Raw genomic sequence first — 23,202 nt, forward strand, 5'->3', positions numbered from 1 at the left:
CCTTTCTTTCTCTGTTCTTCTCTCTCTCTCTCTCTCTCTCTCTCTCTCTCTGTCTTTCTCCCGCGGTCTTTCTCTCCGTCTCTGTCCGCCGTGAGCGGGAGAAGGAAGAGCAGCAGCAGCAGCAGCAGCAGCAGCAAAGAAGAAGAAGAAGAAGAAAAAGAAGAAGAAGAAGAAGCAACGACAGCAACGGTGGCGTTCGTCAGAGTTTGTGTCGCACGCGCGACGCGTATTCCCTCGCGCGTGTGTCAGTGTACGTGATTGCGTGTGTGTACACCGCGACGTCGGCGTCGTCGCCGTCGCTGACGAGGATCGCTGGAATCTCTCTGTCTCTCATGTGCCCTCCGCGTCGCCATCTCTCTCCCGCCGAACCGTGCGATTCTGTCCGTCGCCTGTGCTCCGGCTCCTCCCGTCCGCCCCTCCCGCTCCTCTTCGTGCCGTGAGTAACCTATCTGCCTATCCAGCTAGCCGACTACGTCGGCTACACGGAGTACTACGCGCCGCTCCTGTGTTTACGATCGTCGCGTCCTCTCTATCGCCGTCTCGCTCTCCTCTCACCTGCGCGCTCCTCGGCCTGTGCTCGGCGTACAGGTGTCCCGTGGAAGCGGCGGAGGAGAGCAGGCCGACGCCTGCTGCTGTGATATAACGTCCGGGGCCTCGCGCCGTGCCCCCGACGCTCCTCTCCGAATCCTGCCGAGAAAACGAGCCCTCCACTGCCCGAGTCGTCGTAGCCGACGTCGCCAACGTCACCGTCACCGTCATTTTCATCGTCGCCGTTACCGTTGAGAGTACGTACGTTATCGTCCGAGTTCGTGCGCTTCCGCGTCCCTTTTCGGCGCGTCCGTGCCTGTTCCGATCGTGCACTCGTGCGTGTATGGATGTGTCGTGGGTGTGTGTGTGCGCGACGCGCGTGCGCGCGCGTGCTGTGCGTGAGAGAGAGAGAGAGAGAGAGAGAGCACGAGGCGGAAAAATCTTTTTAAGCGTGTATTAGAGGAGCTGTGGTTACGCTCTCGTGCATCGTCGACGATGTTTGTCCTTGGAGATTCATCGGTCGATGGGCCGCGGCTCGTGAATGGACGCTTCTTTCCACGTCGCTCCCGTGCTTCGAATCGGGATTCGGGGACTCGTTGGGTCGTTTGACGCCCTCCCCTCCCTTCCAGGGCCGTTGAATGTCCCGTAGATGACTCGCGGAAAGAAGCTTCGAGTCTCAAGGACGCGCGCGAGTCCGTGGCCTCTTATCGCGTGGGTGGCTTATTTCGACGTCTGGGCGACGTCAACTGTCGAAATTAGCGCGGTGAAGTTGACGAGTCTCGACCACGTGACGTGAGGAATCGCGCGGAGGGGGAAGGGGGGAACCGCCGGTTGAATGAACGCGACATGAGTGGTGCGTGCGAGCGAAAACGCAGGAATGGTATCTGCGCTTGTTGTGAATTCCGCCCTCCTCCACCCTCTGAGCAGGAATTCCGTCTTCCTCGGGGAAGACGCGCGTCTCGACTCCGTCCGTTGTCGCGTGAATTCGCCCGGCCTGTCTTCTCTTCGAGGCATCATCGCGTCGACGTTCGCGGCCGTGTGTTATGCAACGACCTGTACTCCCGACGACGTCGAGAAGATCCACGTTCCGCGCTCCGCGTGACGTCCTCTCGGACACGCGGTAGCGTCGTCGTCTTCCTCCCGCTCCCCCCCGAGGAGCCGGTCTTCGCTCGTGCAACACGCGCGCGCCGTGAATGAAGTTATTGTGCGCCGCTTTCATCGCCGCGCCCTCTCGGCTCCGGGATGATCCTCTCGCGCGCCCGTGGACCGCCGGCCCAAGTTCCTCGCTATTGCCGGGATGTCGCGTCGAGCCGTGAACAACGAGCCGATCTTCCGGCCGAAGAGACTGACGAAGAGCGCGCCAGCAGATTTTCCTCGGCCTTGATCCGCGTCTCATAAAATTCTCGGGCGAGATACAGACTCGGGGTCGGCCCGGGGAGCTTCGCGGAGTCTTCGCCTCCCGATCGATTCGCCGGAGTGAGCTCTCGATTCGCTCTTGGGAAATTGATCTTTCCCTCCGAAAGTCGATCTTCAAAGCAGTCCCCCTCTGCTCGACTCTCGCCCAAGTCGATTCTCACGGACGCTCAGCCCGGTGGTGGAATTTTATCATCGAACCTAACAACATTGACGAATACGTATATCAGTCGGATCGAAAGTCGATTATCCGTTCCGAAGAGAATCGACTCGACACACGTCGGTTATCAATCTCTGATAACCGACCGATTGACGAAAACGGCGCTGTCGATGGCAGGCGGCCGAGTTTTCGGCTGACGGGGTCAAATACGAAACGACGCCCGGAGTCGAGGTCGCGTCTTATCGCGCAGTCCGCGCGTAAACAAACGATACTCGGCGTGGGACTTTTTGTCTCTCGTGTCTCACGAGAGGAGCCGCGGGGCTCCTCGGTTGTTCAGTCGCGACTCGGACGACCGCGAGCGAACACAATGCGCGTCATTCATGACGGTCGGGCAGTGGCTTCAAGTGGCTAACTTTTCCTCGTTCTCCGATGCGCAGGGACGCGACTCTCCCGCAGTCGTCTTCGTCGTCTCGTCATTGTCGTCGTCGCCGTCGTCGTCGTCGTCGTCGTCGTCGTCGTCGTCGTCAGCAGCCAGTCGCTCAGTCACGGCCGTCCTCCGTGCGAGTGACTCGCCCCGTGGTGTGCCAATGAGAGAGCGGGAGAGCGATTCCCTTGTAAATAATCAGTGACCAGCGGCTGTCGAACTTGATCCTTCCGTACGCGCGCGTCCGTGTTCTACCTGGGCCCAAGTGCCGTCACACAGTGCCATAATAGTCCCTCGACGTAGCAGTCGAGCGTCTCCCCTCCGACGAGAAGAGGACCAAGAGGAGAAGAAGAAAGCACACGCGGGGGAACGAGCAACGGAGATAAGCGCGCAAGCAGCGCGCCGATAACAAGCTCGAGAACGTTCCTCGAGCGGCGGCTCCTCGCGGCGACTTGCCGAGCCAGTCGAATTGTCGAGCAGTTAACAGGTTAACTCTGCGTCGAGCTCGAGCTCGACGCGACGAGCAGATCGGATGCGAGCTGCTCGTCCGGCAGCGTGAGAGAGAGAGAGAGAGAGAGAGAGAGAGAGAGAGAGAGAGAGAGAGAGAGAGAGAGAGAGAGAGCGAGCAACGTGACGACTGTCGATAGCCACGTCGGGAAACAGGCCCGTCCCGGCCGCCAGCGAGGATCGTCGCCGTCGTCCTCGTGGCGGGCACGTGGCACCGCGCGAACCTCACCGACGAGCCGTGGAGCCGCGAACGAAGAGCGGCGAACGACGACGCGAGCCGCTGCCGCCGAGCCCGCGAGGAGCAGCAGGTGCACAGCGGGATGCGCGCGTCGACAGGGGCCAGCCGGTAGCTCCGTTGCCGGCGCTCGTAGCGATCCTCAGGCCGTGGGGCCGCAAGAGACGAGGTCGCTTCAAGGATCGGCCTTCGAACGCTATGTCGATACGCGTGAGCGGCGTCTACCTGGTGCCCAGTCCGGGCGGTGGCAACGACGTCGGCAACGACAAGCCCGGTAACCTCGGCGTACTGGAGGCCGGCCAGCAGCCGCAGCAGCAGCAGCAGCAGCAGCAGCAACAGCAGCAGCAACAGCAGCAGCAGCAACAGCAGCAGCAACAGCAACAGCAGCATCACCACCACCATCACCATCACCATGCGACCACGAAGACGGTGACGATCGTGGCGGCGCCGCAGCGCAGCAACAGCCTGGACTACCTCAACTTCGAGGAGAAGCGGCAGATCATCGCGTCGTCCTTGTCGCTCAGCGACTTCTTGGCACATGGGCCGGCGGCCGCAGCGGCTGCCGCCAAGGAGGTCGCGGCCAACACGGTGATCGGTGAGTCGATGATTATGATTCAGTAGATTCTTCGATGCCAATCGTCTAGCGATTGACGCTGGTTGACGATCTGTGGGTGGCGCGCGCCCGCGACCGCGCGTGGTCCACGCGAGGAATTTCTATTCGGGGGAAGCGCGCAACGTGGTTGACGTTTTGCACGCGCTGCGAACGAGAGAGCGGGATCAACGGGAGTTCGAGTCGGTGATGACTCGAGGATTACATCCGACTTTGAGTTCTGGAATGTATGTCGGATGCGTGTCGGTGGACGCCCCTGGAATCTAGAGAGTCTTGCCAGAGACCTCGGAAAAGAGGTCCTTCGAGCTGATCTGTTGCGTCCCTGGGCTGCAAGTGTTTTTTATCTTGGATCTTTCACCGTGCTCTCTATTTATCTTGTTTTATCTATGTTGCCGCGTGAAATTTCAATTGAGGTCTCTCTTTGCGCCGCTTCGTTTGAAGAGAGCGATAAGATTATGAGTGAAAAGAGATATATATATCTATACCTTTCCACTTAATCTTTACTAGGTGATTTTGTATTTGCTCATCGCGTAGATATTCGAGCCGTACTCCAGTTGCATAATTCATACGCCGCTTGTCGAACTAAAGAATAAAGATTAAGAATTGATGGCTGAGAGATATAGATAATCGAGTATCAAATGAGAGCAACTTAAAAGTGCTCTTGTAGCGTTCTTCTGGAGCCACTCCGAAGGCGGATCCTTCAAACTTTAGCGTGCAGGCAAGAATGCAAATAACGATTTGCAGCGTCAAAAGAACGCGGTAATTCATATATAGTGTTGAATCCTGAGATTCCCTCGTCGGTCCGGAAAGTTTGAAGGAATTTACTCCGCGGTATTAAAATTTCGAGTCGACGAAGACTCGAGTCTCGAAGAAACTTTGCCAGGTATCGCGGACGAGATTTATATTACATTTACTTTCGATTTAGATTAACGGTGATTGTTATGTTTGACACGAGTCACGTCTCGTGAACGATAATGGCGACGTAAGGAGGCGCAGAACGCGCTCGGATGAGAGCGTTTCCATTGTCGCCGGTCGCTTCCGTCCGGACGGAGCGAACGCGGACAATCGACTACAGGGTATTCTCCTCGATCGATCCGGGCTTCTCCGCTATTCTATCGCGTGGCGGCGCGAGAACGCTTTCATTTATCCGCGCCGATATGCGCCGTGGGAGACTGGCGTGTTTTGTTTTATTCCACCGCGACGCCATTGGAAATAATTGTAGCGACGCGTCGTAGCGTTTCGTTACACCGCGCGTGCAAATGCGAGAGATCTCTCTCTCTCTCTATCTCTCTATCTCTCTCGGAATAACACTTCCCCGCCGAACGGCTTGCCGTCGCAGCGAGGACATCGCGACGATATCGCGCAGAGCGCTCTTCTGTCCCCTGAAATATTTCTCGTGTTTGCCGAAACTTTCGACGAGCTCGGCCACTTCGGATCTCTAATTGCTCCTCGACTTCTTATCGAACGATCTATCGAGCGCCCATCTAACACGTTCGACCTCGAGTCGCTGTAATTTTATCAACGGCCAGGTTGCAAACGCAAAATTGACGAGAACCCGACCGACATGTGCGGCCGTCCTCCCCGACGAACTTCAAAGCCAACTTTACTGATTCATGCCATTCGGTTCCCGCCAAGTCAATTTCGCGCGAAATCACGCTCGTCCTCGTCCTCGCGCTCGCGACGCCGAAGGGCTTGATAACAGGTGACGATGAGCCGCGCATTCCGGCCGAAAATCACCGGCGATTCGTTTCCGTCGTCGGCTGTTCGTGATTTATGTGCCGCGTTAACATGCCGCAGCAATCGTCGCGTGCTGCCAGCTAGACGTGTATATATATACACGTGTATGAAAGCGCCTTATGAAAGGAATTTGAAGACGGAAGGACTACATTCCCTTTCCTTGCCGTCTTCGTCCTTGCTCTCTCGTCAACGCGGAAGTTAGAACAAAGATCCACTCTTCCGATGTAAATACCGATGTAAAAATAGTAGTTCCGCAGCCTCCTCTTCTGGAACGCTCAGTCTAGATCGAAACGTTTGTCCGCCAGGTGGGATCTCGTTGAACGGAATAGCGGGATCCTCATTTCGTAAACTATCACGCGAGGTATTGAGATATTAACGAAATTAATGCGAGGTTAAAATCGAACCGATTAATATTAAATCTCGATTAAACCAAATTAAAATAATTAACGAACTAAAACTCGACCGATGTTCGGGAAAGACGTGCCTCAACGTGCTTGTCGACTATGGCCGACGCGGAAAGTTCGCCCGTAACTTTGTGCCTTTCGGAGATACATTCGCCTACTTCAATAGGAGACTTTTTTCATTGAACAAGAAATTCTGCAACCGCGACCGTGCACGAGCGGCCGGACACCCTGTATAAGCCCATGAGTCCCAACGGCGGGCAGCGGTGAATCGAGAGGTAATCGACACGAGACGAAGGGTAACGTCGCCGCGGCGGTAGACGTAGGAGCGCGACGGGGACGGGGGCGGCGGTAACGGAGGCGGCAAGGACGAAGGCGAAGGGAGCGACGCGGAGGTGGAAAGGTGCGAGCGAGCGAGCAAGGTGGAGGAAACCTCCTTCGCCGTGCCTCACTTCCATTCGGAGTCAAGGAACTCCGGTAGCGAGTGCCACGGCTTGTAAACAAACTCGTGCGTGGCCTGCGTGCCTGCTTGCCTGCCTGCGTGCGTGCATGCATGCGTGCGTGCGTGAGTGAGTGAGTGAGTGAGTGAGTGAGTGCGTACGTACGCTGCGACGCGTCGGCCACGGCTCACAGGTTATCCCAAGAGGTAGAGAGAGAGAGAGGGTCGATATACTCGGAGGGACACGATGGTATCGGCGTTGCGCAACAACGGAGGGATATTCCGCGAGAAACCGCTCTCTCGCCCTGCGAGCGCGCTTTGCCGCCCTCGCGAGGCTACCTGTGGGCCCTCTCGCTATCTCGCTATCGCGCGTCGGTATCTCGCGAGGTCGTCGGTCGTTGTGCGAAAAAGGGACAAAGGGAGGCGGTGCCGCATGGCGCCGGCGGTCTCGTGTTCCGTTCTCCTCTTCCTCGTGCGTGCGTGCGTGCGTGCGTGCGTGCGTGCATGCGAATAAGCGGCTCTTTATCGTCCCGTGCAAATGGCGCTTTATCCGCGGCGCTTTGGGAAACGCAGCAAATCGCGAATAGCGGGGGAGGGAGAAGCCGGTTAGGGGGGAGGTTAAGGAGGGAACGTAGCTTGGAAGGAAAGGAGATCGCGCGCGGCATGCGTGGATCGTATCTCTCTCGCAATCGGCGCTCGCGGCTCGCGAGCGCGAGTAATTCCGCTGGGCATGTGGAACATTGTCGTGATACAAAAGAGAGCGTGTCTCGGCGGAAAATATCCAAGGGGGGAGGGGGAGGGGGAGGACGATGTCGCCGCGCTAACGACCGCGCGCCGGCGTCGTTACCACGCGTTTGCCCCGGCGAAGCCGCGTCCGCGATAAATCCGCCCGCCGCGCGACTCTCGCGATATCTCAATCCCCTTTGCGCGCCCTTTGCGGCCGATAAGGAAGTCGCTGGCGCGCGCCCTTCCGGTTGGAAGCTGCCGGATCGAGTATCATCGGCCGCCGTTGAAATCGATACTCGCCGGCCGGCCGGCGAGTATCGTTCATCGGGCGGGGCAATTAATCGATGACGGAGATAAAGTTTCGCGATCGCTGCGTGCCGGCGCGCGATTGATCATCGCTCAAGCTGGTCATCCGCGATTATCAATCTGTCGGGAAGCGGGACGCGCGCGATTCGCGGGCGGAAATTGACTGAGTAAGGCGGTGAGTAATGGCGCGCGCGGATATTTCGCCGCGGCTCTGAGGTCCTCGCGTTCAGGACTCGCTCTCGAGTGCGCTCTCTCGGGTCTGCGCTTCGTCCTCGCCCCGTACACCGTGAGGAATGATGTGTTAAATTTAACATGTTTCATGTGTCTCAAATCGTCCACTCTCATTTGTGTGTTAATTTGACATACAGCGAATTTGTTAAAAAATAACACATGATATGTAGGAAATTAACACCGAAATTTAACATTTGAATGCCGTCAAGAATGACAGTTTGTGTTATATTGACATACATTGAATGTTACTAACGAAATGAAAATGTTAGATTGACACGTAATCTATGTGTTAAAAATCCAGTCTTCACATACCAGAAATGTTAACATCATACATTTAACACAAGATAACTGTTATAATGAGGACAGTAACACATTTTAGGTGTTGACTTCAACATATAAAATATGTCGTAGCAAGAATTCATGCATTTACGTATAAATTGTGTTGTTTTAATACTTGGAAATGTCACTTTAACACTTGAAAATAGATCATCTTAATTTAACACAAGAAAGTCTAGGTAACACTACAACGATGTGTTAAATTAACACACGACTGTGTGAGAAATTTAACACAAAACTTTCTTACGCACAAATAATTTTAACAAAAGTACGAAATGTTTTCAACTGTGTAGGAACTCGGTGCGCAAAAATATCGCAACCGACGGTAATCGGCGGCTTTCGCGTCCGAGTAACATTGGGAATGTGTTTATTAGCGGGAAATGGATTGAACATTTATTCAATCGCGCGCCTATCGCCAAGCACGCGAACGTATTGTTTTCGTTTCATTCTTGACGCATAATTTGAACGGAGAAATTACAGCGACAGGAGGACGTTAAATGGCGGCGCTCGTAGTCGGCGAGGAGATCGCGTTTCCGCGGCGGTCGAAGAGGAGAAGCAAATACAAGGAAGGCGCGCGCCCTTCGAATCTCCTAATGATTTGTCACTCCCTCGCCGCGAAAAAGCCGCTCGTCGCGGGCGACAGGACCGCCTCCTTGTTCTTTCGGTCGCGCTCAAATTCCTCTTATGTAACTCTCTCTCTCTCTCTCTCTCTCTCTCTCATTGTCAGGCCCGGGCGATCCCCCCCAGGACTTCGTCCCATTTATCTTGCCGCTCGAGCGGATTTACTCGCGCTCGCGCTCGCGTTCTTTCCGGCACGCGAGGCACGCGCTGTAAGGAAGGCCCTTTCACCTTTTTTGCTCGTCCGCTGAGAATTTCCTCGAGGCGCGTCGCGTCTCAGAGCGGCGGAGCGCTATCGTCGCCCGCGCCTGTGCGCTGCGCTGCGCTCGCGATGATCAATCGCGAGCGCTACTTCCCGTAGCGCTCGACACGCTGTCGTAACCGTATATACGCCACGCAGGAGAGTCAGCTCCGAAACATCGCTTTCCATCTCGTCGAAATCTCCCCTTCCCTTCGTCGGCGCCTTTTCTTTCTCTTTCCTCTCGTCCGCGTCTCTCTCGAGAGTATCGCGCGGTTGCTCAACGTCGCTCTCCGATTGGGATTTAATTAATGCGAGTCGCGAGTTGATTCATTCTGTTAATTAACTTCACGGAATTAACGATGACGCCGAAGTCTCGCTCCTCTTTTTGCGTCGCGATCGCAACGTGGACGCGCTCGCCGTCCGGAAAAGAAGAGCGAGTGGCGGCGGCGGCTCGAATCAATCGACGTCTTGGCGAAAGAGAGACCTAACCTAACCTAGTCGGCTGTATCATAATAAGGCCGCTTCGTTAGCGCGCTACTGAACGATAAACACGTCGGACGCGGTTACGCAACGCGTGTGTGTGATCGTCTACGCTCGGGCGAACGAGAGGGAAAAAGGCGCGACGGAGCGCGAGCGGGCGATGCAGTAATGGGTGCAGAATGCAGACGTAGCGTGGCAACGTCGCGCGGAAATCATTCATTGAGTTGGAGAGCCGTTCTCAGCTAGCCGGTCGGTCGGTCGGTCGGTCGCTCGGACACAGAAGAACAAGCGACGTAACTTGCGGCGCGACGGAAGGGCTCGGTAATTCGGCCTGTGCGGGATGCGCCTTCGTGGTGGCTCCTCGCCGCGACCCTGGACGCTCCCTCCATCCATGAAATCTTTATCGTGACACCGATCAATCCTCGAGTGGGACATCGACAGGCCGTGTCGCTTTCGGTAAAATATACTTTCAGCTCCGTCGGTTTCGCGTGTATGAAGTGAAAGTACCGATGTCGGGACACGCGTCTCGTTCCCTCGACGTTCTTATTCTTTCTTGGCCTTTTGCGTGCGACATCAATTGACACAACTTCCCGACAAAAATATATATATATATACATACATTATATACGGATCGTATTGCTATTTTACACACACACACACACACACATACACATATATTTATTTATTTAACAAATGTGTAAGTCCTACATTCTACATTGGAAGCGTTCCAACTGAAATTATTGCCGAGACAGCAACAAAAGCAAAAGGCAAACATTTTTTTAGTCTCGAGGTAAAAATCTGAAATCCCCAACGCGAGCAACAACTCGTCTTCTCTCCCTCTCCTGCTGCTTCTTCGTCTTATTGTTTAATTGCGCTAGCTGACTCGACCGCGAGCTGGCGTCCGAGTTACGCAATTGGAAGCAACGTTTTGAGCGAACGGTGTGTCACCCCCTTCCCCCCCCGCCCCGTCCACTCGAGGATTTATTATTCCCCGGCTGACGTTTACTTGTTCGGATAATGTTCTTTACGTAACTCTATCAGACACCTCTGCCCTCTTCCCAGAGGATCGTCTGGTAATGAGAGCCGGCGAAACAATCAGTCGGCATATGCGACGTGCAAAAATAAATACATACGTGTCTTCTTCGTGCTGCATCGGTGCGCAATTTCCCTCGAGCCTCGAGGCTCGAAGGCGAGCGGCAAGGGCGGGACGGGAAAAGGGGTGCCTTCCCATCCCCTCCTCGATCCTCGTTTGAACTATGCATGACTGGCAGAATTTCTATTTAATTATTCCGCGGTAATGGGGAGCTATCCGAGCTCCTATCTCGTCTTGTTTTCTCACGGAGTGCTTTTATCCGTTTTATTAAATCGTTCATCAGCGTCTTCATCGAGCGAGAGGTTCCTGTTCGCTCGATCCTTATCCCCTCAGATCTCGTTTGTTTTTTAATAAGACACGCGGTGTTATTAATAATTCGCGTCTTCGCGAGCGAAGACGCAAAAGGACCGAAGTAAATGCCTCGAGGGGTAGGGGGAGGGGGGAGAAGCTTTCGAAGCGGTGTTTTATTCATCGGGGATTTTACGGCACATACAAATTAACGCCGTCGGCATCGAAACGCTCTCCGATGCGAATGCAAAATTGAAGCGTCTAAAAGTAGCGCGTGTCCGAGAGAGAGAGAGACAGAGAGAGAGAGAGAGAGAGAGAGAGAGAGAAAAGAAACAACTTGATATCGATCATCGCGCTATTATCGAGAGTCGCGCCGTTTCAAGGCCTTCGAATTCTAATTGGACGCACGTCTCTTTGCTAATTAATTATCGAACTGCGCGACACTTTTTCCTTCTCCCGTTCGAGTCGCTGCGCTACGCTGTCGCGCGCGGCCGGCGGGAACAAAACGTGACTCATGCAAGATTCACCGTCTAATTTCGCGGGTTTCTACAGAGCCGGAGTTCGGATGGGGCTTTTCCGAACGGTGAAAAGCTCGTCGCGCGAGCGACATTCGCGATGGCGCTTTTTTCAAAATCGCCCGCGGCCTCGTTTAATCCGGCCGCGACTGTGCCGTCAAACGGAAACGCTCGAGGAAACTGCCGTGTTTTACTCGCGACTTTTAATTAACGTCCGATCTATTAAGTAACCGATAGTCGAGAACCCGCTCCAGCCGAGAAATCCAGCCGGCTCGATACACTCGGCTCGTCCCATTTTGGATCGCCGTAGCACGAGCTGCGCTAGTATCGATTAAATAATTTTTGATGATGTCATACCGTATATGTATATACATATGTATATCATCTACAGGGTGTCTGACGATACACGCAAAGCTCTCGCGTACATATAGATTGGGTCAAACTGAAGAAAAAGTTTCTTTATTCTCTCTCTCTCTCTCTCTCTCTCTCTTCCTATTTTGCGAACAAGCACGTGAAACGTGCTAATGTTATCGCTTGAAGACAATTTGTGAATAAACTTGCGCGAGATTTGTTGAATTGCAGATTCGGTTAAAGCGAAGGAAAATGCACTCCGTCATTTCGCAAAGAAGCATGTAAAATTCTGTGACGTCGATCAAAGAACACTGGTCGATATAATTGTGCGCAGTCATTCGTAAATACATAAATACACATACACACGCATACACCGCGGCTGCGTCTGAAATTCAACGTCAGACGCGACGTACGTCGAAAAAGTCGCCGCGGGCGTATAACTGTACGGCACAAATAATGTCTTGTCCAGAAAAGCGCGCCAAGTACGGGGAAAAGTTTGCGGCCGAGATTGAAAGTCGTCTGGCGTTGGACACGTTAAAGGGCAGAAAGAGAGAGGGAGAGAGAGAGAGAGAGAGAGAGAGGGGGAGAGAGAGAGAGAGAGAGAGAGAGAGAGAGAGAGAGAAATAGCTGTGAGCTTTTTGTTGCCGTGATATACGTTTCGCCGTTCTCTGGTGCACGTTGACGACGGTCGGTCGGGCGCTCTCTCTCTCTCTCTCTCTCCCCCTCTCTCTCTCTCTCGCGCGCGTGCGCGCGTAGTAGGCTCCCCGATTCGATTCACGTAATATCCCGGACAGAAACGCGAAGGCGCTCTCGAGACGCTTTTGTCTCGGAAAACCGTCGACACAAGAAGCAGTTTGTTAACAAGCTCGTGTTCCCGTTTATTAACAAGGACGGGATCCCACGACGAACGACGACGATGACGACGACGACGACGACGACGACGACGACGATGACAGCGGCGGATGTAATACCGAATTAACGTAAAGATTCGCGCGCGCGTAAAAAGCGACGGGACGGGCAGGAAGTTCGACGAGCGAATCGCGCGAGACTTGCCCGCTTCCGCATATCGTAACAATGCGATGAAAAGGGAGAAGGAGAGCGTGAACGCGAGAAAGAGAAAGAGAAACACAAGGAGGAGGAGAGAAAAAGAGAGAGAACTAGCGCATATCGTTGTCATCCGGATCCGCGGCTCGGCGCGGCGGTCGACGAATTTTCGGTCGTCGTTTCACCTCTCGACCTATTCTAATTCCGCTCGAGGTCAATCTCGTTAGGTCGCGACTTAACGAGCCGCCATCGTACGATCCGCTCATTGAAAGAAGTCTTCCCAAGCGAACCTCACTGTCGCACGGCAGCCACGTCCCTCCGCGCGGAATGTCAAGGCTGATGCTGCTGCTGCTGTTTTGTAGCCGCGGAGCGAGCGTAAATTTTAATACGCAGAACGAACGCGCGCGCTCGTATCAATGGAGAAAACTCGTCGTCGAATTTTCTGCGTCGATGAGCTCATCGATCCGCGCGCGCGCGCGCGTGTCTCAGGAGCGAAGAAGAGCGGGATCGAGCGGACGCGCCCAGGACGAAGACGATGATCGTCGCCTATCGATTCGCCGTCCTTCATCGTAGACTTTTCTCTTCTTTATTCTGCCCTCCTCTCCCTCCCTGCTCTCGTGCCCGCGCCGCCGCGCGCTCTTCTCCGCACTTAACTCGCCGTGTAATTAGCTCCTCTTTGCGTCCGCGTTTGAGAGGCGTGCACGGTTCCCACGTGTCGTCGGCGAGTACGCGTGGGGCATTACGAAAGCCTCGTCGTCGTCGGCTTCGTTGTTGTCGCCGTCGTCGTCGTCGTCGTCGTCGTCTCATCCTCTCTCGCGGTGCGCGATAAATGAGCTTATTGCGTTTGCGTTACGAAATTTACGACGACGCGGGCGGTCCGCGCCGCGGCGTAAAACCCCTCCGGCGGGATTATGGCCGTCGTATAAATCGCGAACGACGCTGCCGATAGCTCGCGATTAGACTTTTACTTTTACGCCCGATAAAGGAGTGCAGTTTCTTTCCGCTCCCCCCTTTCCACCCTTCTTTCTCTCCATCTCTCTGTCTAACTCTCTGGCTCCAACTCTCTATTTCTGTTTTTATCTCTGATCATTTCTCGACGATTGTTTCCTCATGTGCCGCGGCGACCGATTTCATCCTGTTTGAAATTCTACACGTGGAAATTGAAATGCGCAATTGATGAAAACACCGCGGCGTTGCTCTCGGCGCGGTCTTTCTGCGAGATTGTTATTTCCCTCGCGAGAAAGTGCCGAATAGAATTTACGGCGTGTAAATTCGGTCCCGCTAAACATCGAGCGAGTCGACGCTTCCGTTCTTCTAGACACTGCATTTAGATGACAAATCTTGCGTATTTTCGCTTGTTCCTCCTTTGTTTCCCGCGCATATTTCTCCCTTGGCTTTCATCCTCGAAACTTTGCCGGCTCTGCATCGCGCGCGCTCCCGAGAGAAAACGCGTTTTAGTTCTCCTGTCGTGCGTAAATCGCACGTGCTAAGTGCGGCGGCACAGTGCGGATCGAAGGGCGAGCAACTTGTCGAAGCTACTTTCGACAACGTCCGATGTCGATCATCTGCTCGCGCCGCGTGACCGCCACGACCGCGTTATCCTTGTCGTAGCCATTGCGAGTCAGCTGGATCTAGCAGATCTCTCTGTATACGCGCGCACACGCACACGCACGTATTCATAGCTGCCCCTGTATGGGGAGCAGGTGTTTTTTCTTCCCACCTGCACGTGGCCTCTTCCTTTTTGTCTCCTCGACGTTCCCTCGTCGCGACACAAGGAGAGAGTTTCTGCGACGATATTTTTCCCTGTCTTCTCGTTCCCATGCGGGGACGCATAAAGTAAAATATTGAGGTATCGGTATTCATAAAATATATCGCGCGCGGAGTCAAACGACATCGAAAGAGAACGTAACCGCCGCCGCGAGAGAGGAACGCTGCTGCTTCCTCGATCTTCTATTATGTACGTATATATCCTTGTCGCTTTGAAGTTACGTACTCCCGTGTATATCTGTATTTCGAAGCCCGGTGTGAAATCAAATCACAGGCCGGACAGGCTGTGAAACATGTTCGGTAGATCAGAGATTGGAGCGTGGAAATAGATAAATCGAGATGACTGAAGGTGAAAGTCCCTTGGGAATATCTCGCTCCTCAAATACGAGCATTGTGACTCTCAATATCGAACGTATAAAAATATTCTACGCTCTAAAATATCCGGGTTTATCAAGTATCCCCCACCTCCTCGCTCGACGGTGCCTTGCCGGTGCGATTTCACGACGGGAAATCATTTCTCGGCAATGGCTCGCAACTTCCTGCGCGATCGGCGGCTTCGACTTAAACGATCGCTTACGACACCCGAGGATCGGCGGGGCTCGTTTTCCCATCGCAACAATGCCCACTCGGGATTCGGGACGTGTGAGCCTGTGCGATCAAAGCGAGTACGTAATACGAGAGGTGAAACCGAAGTGCACGCGTCGCGTCGCGAGAGAGCTGCTGGCGGCGACCTCGGCCGGAGAACTCATTCGCGTCTCTCGGCGCCCATCCGTCGCGGCGTCTTCAGCCTCGAGACCGGGCCGACCCGTCGCGTGTCGGCGGAGCGTCCCTTTGTGGCGGAGCCGTGTCGAGGCGTCGCGGCGCCGTCGCTCTACAACGGCGTCGCGACGCGCCGCGCCGCGAGTCAGGTGAGCACCGCCGAGAGCCGCCTTGACGCGCGCGCGCGACCTCTGAAAGGGTTAATTTTAGTCCTAAGCCCGTGGTCGTTGCGCGAAGGAGCCTCCCTTGCTCGGCTGGGCGCGGCGCGGGAGACGGCTCTCGTTGGCGCGCCCGGAAAACTCGCGTTTCTCCGCCGCCGTAAACCCATTGAGATCGCGGAACCAGTCTGACCGGTGACGCACGCTTGACTTCACGAATGGCAAGACAGCGAGTCGGACTCGTTGTGACGGTTCCTCTGTGTGTGTGTGTGTGTGTGTGTGTGTGTGTGTGAGAGAGAGAGAGAGAGAGAGAGAGAGGGAGAGAGAGCAGATGGTTTCCTCATTCCCTCGAGTTTTCATGCACTTTTATCATTTCTCTTTGTATTCCCAGATTTATAGTTGCTTGTCGACTTCAGCCATCGTCAACGGTGGTCCCTCACTCTCAAGTTTTACTACATTTTTATAGACTTTGATATATCTTAATGTTTTTACTCCCAAATTTATATTTCCGTCAAGTCTATATTTACTTGAATTTTCTGTCATTTTTTGCAAAAATTATAGGTTTCTCTGTTCTTGCGGAATTTCGTCACGAATGTTTACCCGTTATATTCGCTCGGCGATATTCGAGTCGAAAAAGAAAAACGCCTCTCCACGTGTGACTTCTCGCATCACGCGTCGGCGACTCTGAAATGGTCAAAGCTGCGACATTTGTGCACTTCAAAATATACCGCGAATAGCTGCGCACATTAACGTGGAGTGAGTGCGGTCTGAGTGAGCTGAGGCCGCGGAGTTTGACGCGCGAGCGGGAAATTGCCGGGGAGAAAAAAAAACTTACAAGTGACTCCCGTCGCGCGTGCGAGAACGGATCGATTGTCGCGCGAGGCGTTTGACACTTACGAAGGATTGCAGCGGCGCGGCCGCGAGGAGGAGCCCGTCGTCGCTCTTCGACGGCGCGAGGAGCGCGAGAATTGATAACGCGCGCGCGCGCGCGCGTCCAGCTGAGATTGGCGACTTTTTTCATGCGCGACGCGACGCAACGAGAAATACTCGGAATGGAATCTGCGTTATTACGTCTTCCCGGTACGACGCATTGGTTATTGGTTGATTCACCGGTTACGTCACACTTCGGGGATATACTCGACGGCATCTCTCTCTCGAGTGACATGCTGAGAATTGAGCTGAGAGAGAGAGAGAGAGACCGTCCTCGGGATCTTCGCTCGTGGTTTCCGAGGAAACGCGATCGCGGGATCGGCCTCGCCGGCGGTAGAAGCCCGCTGAATCTTGTTATCTGTCATTATCGTTCGCGTCGCGCGCGAGAACAGAGAGAGAGAGAGAGAGAGAGAGAGAGAGAGAGAGAGGGAGGGAGGCAGATGGAATATCGCCGTCATTTATCTCACGACCCACAATCTCGCAACCAGCGTGAAAATCTACCCCGATGTAATATGACAGCGAGGTAACTTCGATAAATTACGTTGAAGCGCTTTCGAGAGACCTCTCGCTCCTCTCCGTTCGCGTCGCGTCGCGTCGCGCCGGGAACACCTCGAAATATCCGATGAAATCGCGCATCGACCGCAGTTTCCGCTCGGCAAACGGCGCGTCTCCGCTCGTACGCGGAGAATTACCTCGACGGTAATGACGGCGAATACGTCGCCGTTAGTCATACCTATCCGCGACGATGTCGACAGCGCGCGCGACGGTCTTCTCTTTTTATTTCTCACACGGAAAGAAATCGCCGTTCGCGCGCGCCTCATCCTCCGCGTATAGAAATCGTCGTGTGATTAACGGGGCGATCACGTCGCGACTATTACGGGGGAAACACCGAGCACGACGATAACGAAGCACCAGCCGGGGCTTCTTCGCGAGACGCCGAGTTGCGAATACAGCGACGGGTATGTCATTCGCCCGATTCGAGCAGGAGATGCGGAAATGCGCGCAGTCGTCTTCTCGCAGGTAGGCTGCCTGCCTCATCGACAGCGCGTCGTCGTCATCGTCGCCGTGAGATGAGGATCACGGAAACGCAGGCTCGCGTTTCGGAAATTTACATGAAGAATCGAGGAATCCGCGGTCGAATGACGCTTTCTCTCTCTCTCTCTCTCTCTCTCTCTCTCTCTCATATCGCTCGGGACAAACGCCCACACCAGATTCAATTTGTTTCACATCGCGGAAGAATAAACGTTATCGGATGAAACATTAGTCTCCCCTCGGGAGAGAATTATTCGTGTCCCCTCGGATGTTTTTACAGAGACGATCTTTGCGAGAGGAGGAAAATGAAGTTTCGCGTAAAATAAATCTCACGCTGGGAGAGAGTTCGCCGGATCGTTCCAGTTCGGTGGGAATATTTTAATCCGGCGTGACGCTTGAAATTAGAAATTTATATTTGTTTGCGGGGTGTGAGGGAGTGGGTTCCTGTTTTATTTATTTATTTTCTCGCGGTCGAACGGCCCGGGCCGGACGAGCGAGCGCGATCAAACAAATTGAATAACCGCGATTCCTGCGGCGCGAAAACGGTCGACGCGCCGCGCGCGCTCCGGTCCGTTCCTCGCCTCCCCATTATTCTTCGTTTTCTTCTTCTCTTTCTATCTCGCGCTTTAATTGCTGCCGTTTAACACGGGCCGCGGCGGACGCTCCTCGCGCACGCTCGGCGGCGCCGCGACAAATTATCCTTTCCCCGGGCTTCCCCGTAAATTTCCCGCGCGTTTTTTCTTCCTCGTCGATCTTGCGCGGCCGAATTTCCTTCCGTTTCCTGATTCCCATGTCGCGCTTCGGCCGACAAAACACGCGGCGTCCTCGAGCGCGTTTCTCAAGGCGCTATATACCGGGTGGGGCTCTCCCGAACGCAGGTCGACTTTCCAAATTGAACGGCTCACTCAGTGTAGCTGGTGCTGCTGCAACGGCTGGGAGAAGAATTTCTCCGCTCGGCTCGCGCGAATATCGCGGACGGAATATCGAAGGAAGCGGGCGCGTTCCGCGCTTCTCCGCGAGATCCGATATCCTGCGGAGTCGTTACTCGATATCCCGCTCACCGTCGCACCGATCACGTCAGCCACATGATTCGCATTTTCGGCGATTGCATCGGCAGTTTTTCGCGTTGGGCTGTGAGCGTCTCTCGCATATTCGAGATGATCTCGAGTTCGTCCGAGGACGCTACGGCAGATTTGCTCCTCTCGAGAACGCTCGGTGCGGATTCTTCGGCGCGTGACGTTTGTAATAGACCACATGTCCGCATTTGGACAAAAGTCCTTTGGACTGCGGGAATACCGTTCGTTTCTTCCCTTCGAGACAGGAAGAGAAAGAGAGAGAGAGAGAGAGGGAGAGGGAGAGAGAAAGATATGGAGAGAAGAGAAAAGGAGGAGGTCATTCCGCGAAGAGACATGATAATGAACGTTCCGCGAGAGGTAGACACTGCCTCGCCGGGGATTGCATCACTCTGAAGAACGTACGCGAACTGCCCACGCGACAGTTATACTAATAAGACTTGTCTAATTAAGAGGCTGCGCGGGTTCAACGTGCTCCGATGTCTTATCTGTAAGTAAACGTTCCCGGAGCCCCACTCGGGAAACGTCACCCCCTCTGTCTCTCTCCTTCCCTTCGACCGTGATATGAACCGCGAAATAACCGAGGAGAGCGAAGACACTTCGGCCGTGGATACTTGAAGCCACCGCGAGAAACTTCATTTCTCATCGGCGACGAGTGATCTCGTCGGCGAGCTTCGCTCGGACGGGCGTTTCTGCTCCATTTTGCAGCGGGGCGGGGGAGGGAGGCTCCGTGTAATTTCGCCGCGGAACAAATCCGCGATGCTTTCACGGGCAAATAAGAGAAAGCACGTCTTGATGCGAATTAAGGGGACTGGAGGGTCAGATTGCTGAGAAATCGTGCTTGCTTTTGGTAACATTTTGTGACGAACTGGATAAATGTGCAAGGCTGGACATTTTAGACATATCTATACAACATATGAAGAGTAGAAAAATTTTGTTTATTAACAAATATTCATATAAATATACGATATATATAGCTGAAATATGCTCCTTTTTTTTTTCAAGTTGTCGTTTTTGCAGTAATAACTCAGCTCCGATCAGAGTGAATTTTAGCTAGGAATCTTGAAGAGGCTTATCATTAATCCGGTGAACTATTACAAAAAAAAAAATAGAACAAGATTAACAAAATGGCAGTTGTTATTAGGAAAAAATTCAAATTTTTCAGTTCTTTTACAATAAAAAAAATTAATATCTCGAAATGAAATATTTTGACGGAGTTGTCCATGGTTCACCTGAGAGCCGGATGAACAAGTATTATTGCCTCGAAATTTCACAAATCGACACGAGGCTCAGTTTCGGAGAAATCACTGCAAAAAGTTGAACAATAAAAGTTTCGAGAAAAACTCGTTTAAAATTTAAGTGGACGTATATTTATATGAGTATTTGTTAATAAACAAAATGTTTCTACTTCTTCATATGTTGTATAAATATATCTCAAATTTTCATTCTTATATATTTATTCAGTTTGTCATAAAATATTATCAAAAACAAGCACGATTTTTCAGTAATCTGATCCCCTCTGGTCTCCTTAATGTCGTTCGATGCCGCGCGATCCTGCGATCTTCGGCGGCCGCGTGTGAATTTCCCGGCGCGTCGTTAACGCTCCCGCTTCACGCATGCGACGAGCGCGGCGATTCAATCAATAAGGCGCGTACGCGCGCCCTTGTTCGACGTATGAACGAAAGCGATACGCACGATTCCGTCGTCCTCGCGGGGAGAGAGTACGTTGGCCGCTTGCAAATTTTCTGGCGGAGGCGCGCGCGCGCGGACGTCTCACCCCTCTCATTCACTTCTCGCCGGGAGGGAAGATGGTTGAAAAAGGAAAGATACTCCTAGGTGAAACTCGCTAATGTGAATTCTTTTGTTTTTGAAAAGGTAACAAACGGCTTAATTAAATTTGATTGCAGAGCCAATTTAATTGAATGTGACAAACAAAGTTCTCTTGTAACGAGCTGCAAGATTTTAAGGAGGTGTACATTTCCTCACCCCTCCGCGAAGAGCCGAGAAGAGATCTTTTCTCAAAGGAGAAAATACACATCTTTCGGAAACCCTAGCCCTTTGCGGGAAAGAGCAGCAACTGCTCTATTTGCATAAAAGAATTTAGATTTAGATATTTGCACGTCATTAGGACAGCAAATGTATACTTTGAGCTCTCCCGGATATATTCTCCTTCTTTCAAAGGAGAGGCTCGAAGCGCAATCGCAACTGGGGCCATGTATCGGCTCGCGCATTTCTAATTCACGACTTGGCGAATGTTACGACCGCGCGATGATCGCTCGACTCGCACAGTCGAAAGTCTTTCCGCGGGCGACAAAGCAGCTACGAACGGCGCTGTAAACAGCCGCTAGCGTTCGTCGATAAAAGTCTCACGAGCGAGAACTGGGCGTCGTCGACGGAGACTCCAGACGCCGTTTCCGACGACGGCGATGTTGCGTGGCCGATTTTCCTCTTCCGGCGGCGTTTCGAGTTGTGTTCATAAATAATCGGCGTGCCGCGCCAGCCCGGCGAGTCTCGGCAACGACCGAGAGTGCAACTCGCGCGGACAAATATTTATGCCGCCCGTGCGCGCTTTCCCTCCCTTTGGCCTCTCCGTTTGTTGTCCCGCCGTCTGCTTCGCGAATGCCGCGGCGCTAATTACTCATTATATGGCGTGGGGGTGGAAGGTATCCGGCCGTCGGCCGGATGAAACGCAGCGCGCGGCGCCGGACAGATCGATGATGGCTGGTCTGCGGAAGAGAGTACACACTTTAAATTACTTAAAACTTTTAATGCCGAATACTCGCATCAGCCGACGTTATCTAATTTATCTCGCAAACACTCGTGATGAGCGATCTCGATTCGGTCTTTTCCCTCCAGGAATCGCTTTTCTTTAATTCATCTTTCTCTGTTTTGATCTTGTTGCTGCTCGATTCTCTTCCATACGGAGTGGACTTTCGACCGTACATCGATATACTTATTCGTCGCTATTGTTTCGGTTAATGAGACAACGTTCGGAGAGAATCGATCTGCGGGGAAAATCGAACAGAAATGAATCGATCCAGAGCAGCGACCGGCGGATCCCCGTTTTCATTCGAGTCGTTAAACCCCGGCTAGAGCCCGGCCGCGTTTTCGAAATATCTCCCCTTTTTTTTTATCTATCGATACGCCGATGAATAATAAAAAACGAAAAGCAGGTATTCGGATACTCATCTCGCGCACGACGCTGAGAAATAACTCGCGTTCGGATGTTTTGGAATTCTTACGAGCTCGACAAATCGATCCTTCGTCGGAGCTATTGCCGAGCACGTGTTTCCCCTTCGAGCGAGCGAGTGCGCACACACGCACACACGCACACACGAGGCCACTGTCGATGGCAGTTGCGTCGCGACGCCGCTCTCCCCCATTCTTCCTTTTTTTCCCTCCTCCGTGACATGTGGAAAGCGTTTATTGTGATCACCGGCTGGGCCGCGTGCGGAGGGTGGACGTCGACGAGCTTCGTCCATTAACGCAATGTGAAAAGCGACGATGCGTCGCGCGACGGCGGTGGCTTCTCGTCGATCGACGAGACCGTCAGACTTTCCTCGATAAAATCGTTACCGCCGCCGCCCTCGCCGTCGCCGTCGTCCTCGTTCTCGTCGCGGCGGGACGACGAATGTTTACGATGCCCCGCGGCGAGCGTTGTGTCGTTATTCGATATTAATATCGCAGCGCTTCCTTCATCGCCGTCTACCGCGAAGCGCGTTCGCTTCCGCGAAAGCGCCGCTGCGACGGCGATGCGATAGCGACGATAGCGCGAAAGTCGCGAGCTTCCGTTCGGAAGCTCGCGACTCTCCTCGATCCCCCCTCCCCCTCTTCCCCGCCCCTCTGCCGAGTTCACGCGAAGGGTCGCGTTTTGTGACCCAGTTCTCCTGGCCGTCGTAAATCAACGCGCTTCCCTCCCCCTCTCTCCTTCTCTTTCTCTTCGCGTCGCTGCCATCGCGCGAGCGGCTCCGCCGGAAGTATCTCGCGGGGTTTTAAGGCTCAACCTCGTGGCATGTCGGGGCTCACGTGGAGACGTGGTAGACGTAAAGTTTCATGCAGACGCGAACGCGGACGTTAAGTCGATCGGCAAACACTTTTACCCGCGGACGTGTATTTCCGGTGCGCTTGATGGTGCCGGTGGAGGAGGAAGAGGAGGCGGCGGCGGCGGCGGAACGGACGGAATATCGAATGCAACGTGGTATATTTTGAGGATTGTCTCGTATTTGCGCCATGCACGAATAACGGGGAGGGTAATAACGGGAATCGATAGGGGTGGCTCATGGCGCACCAATTGCCGAACGACTGGGGATAATAACCGGGGGTGGGTACTTGTGACATGCACTCGGTTTGATTGCTTATTCACCGATCTCGCCATTGTATAGATGCCGCTCTTTCCCTCTCTCTCTCTCTCTCTCTCTCGCCCTCGCCCTCTCTCTTTCTCTGTCTCTGTCTCTGGTGCTGGAGTGTACGCGTTTTCACAAAGGACACAACAACATGTTGTCTGACGATTGCGTGACAATTCCGAAGCGATACAGAATCACTATGTGTATGGAAAAACGCTCCGCGTCGATGAATTTTCGCGCGAGAGAATCTGCCGAATTCGCGCTCGAGCTGCGTCGGTTGCGTTCCCTCGGTCTTTTTCGGCAGGAGTTTCTCAGGTAGGAAAGACCTGCGCCGGAGTCTGCGGAAGTCGGGCGCCTCAGGTTGGTTAATCCGGAAGCATATAAGCAACACGCCGGATCTGCAGGATCGTAAATTGTACACGCGGAATGACAGCGAGCTGAACACGTGTAGGCAGGC

The 23,202-nt window shown here is 53.6% G+C and overlaps 1 protein-coding gene across 14 annotated transcripts in view; it reads left to right on the forward strand.

The window, feature by feature from the left end:
* The window catches only part of LOC105189266 (phosphatase and actin regulator 4), a 354,456-nt gene that overhangs the window by 50,978 nt on the left and 280,276 nt on the right, over window positions 1–23,202 (forward strand). For 4 of the 14 annotated variants that reach the window (XM_025300895.1, XM_025300898.1, XM_025300899.1 and 1 more), the window contains exons 1-2: window positions 33–785; window positions 2,539–3,862. The exons of 8 other annotated variants lie outside the window; for them this stretch is intronic. In XM_025300895.1, coding sequence (XP_025156680.1) covers window positions 3,466–3,862 — 397 coding nt within the window. In that variant the 5' untranslated portion in view covers window positions 33–785; window positions 2,539–3,465. Of the gene's footprint in view, window positions 1–32; window positions 786–2,538; window positions 3,863–23,202 lie in introns of those variants that run through there. 2 more of the 14 variants (XM_025300897.1, XM_011151242.3) reach the window with 2 other exon arrangements.

This window comes from Harpegnathos saltator, unplaced genomic scaffold (genome assembly GCF_003227715.2).
Source record: "Harpegnathos saltator strain DR-91 unplaced genomic scaffold, Hsal_v8.6 scaffold39, whole genome shotgun sequence".
Taxonomy (NCBI): Eukaryota; Metazoa; Arthropoda; class Insecta; order Hymenoptera; family Formicidae; genus Harpegnathos; species Harpegnathos saltator.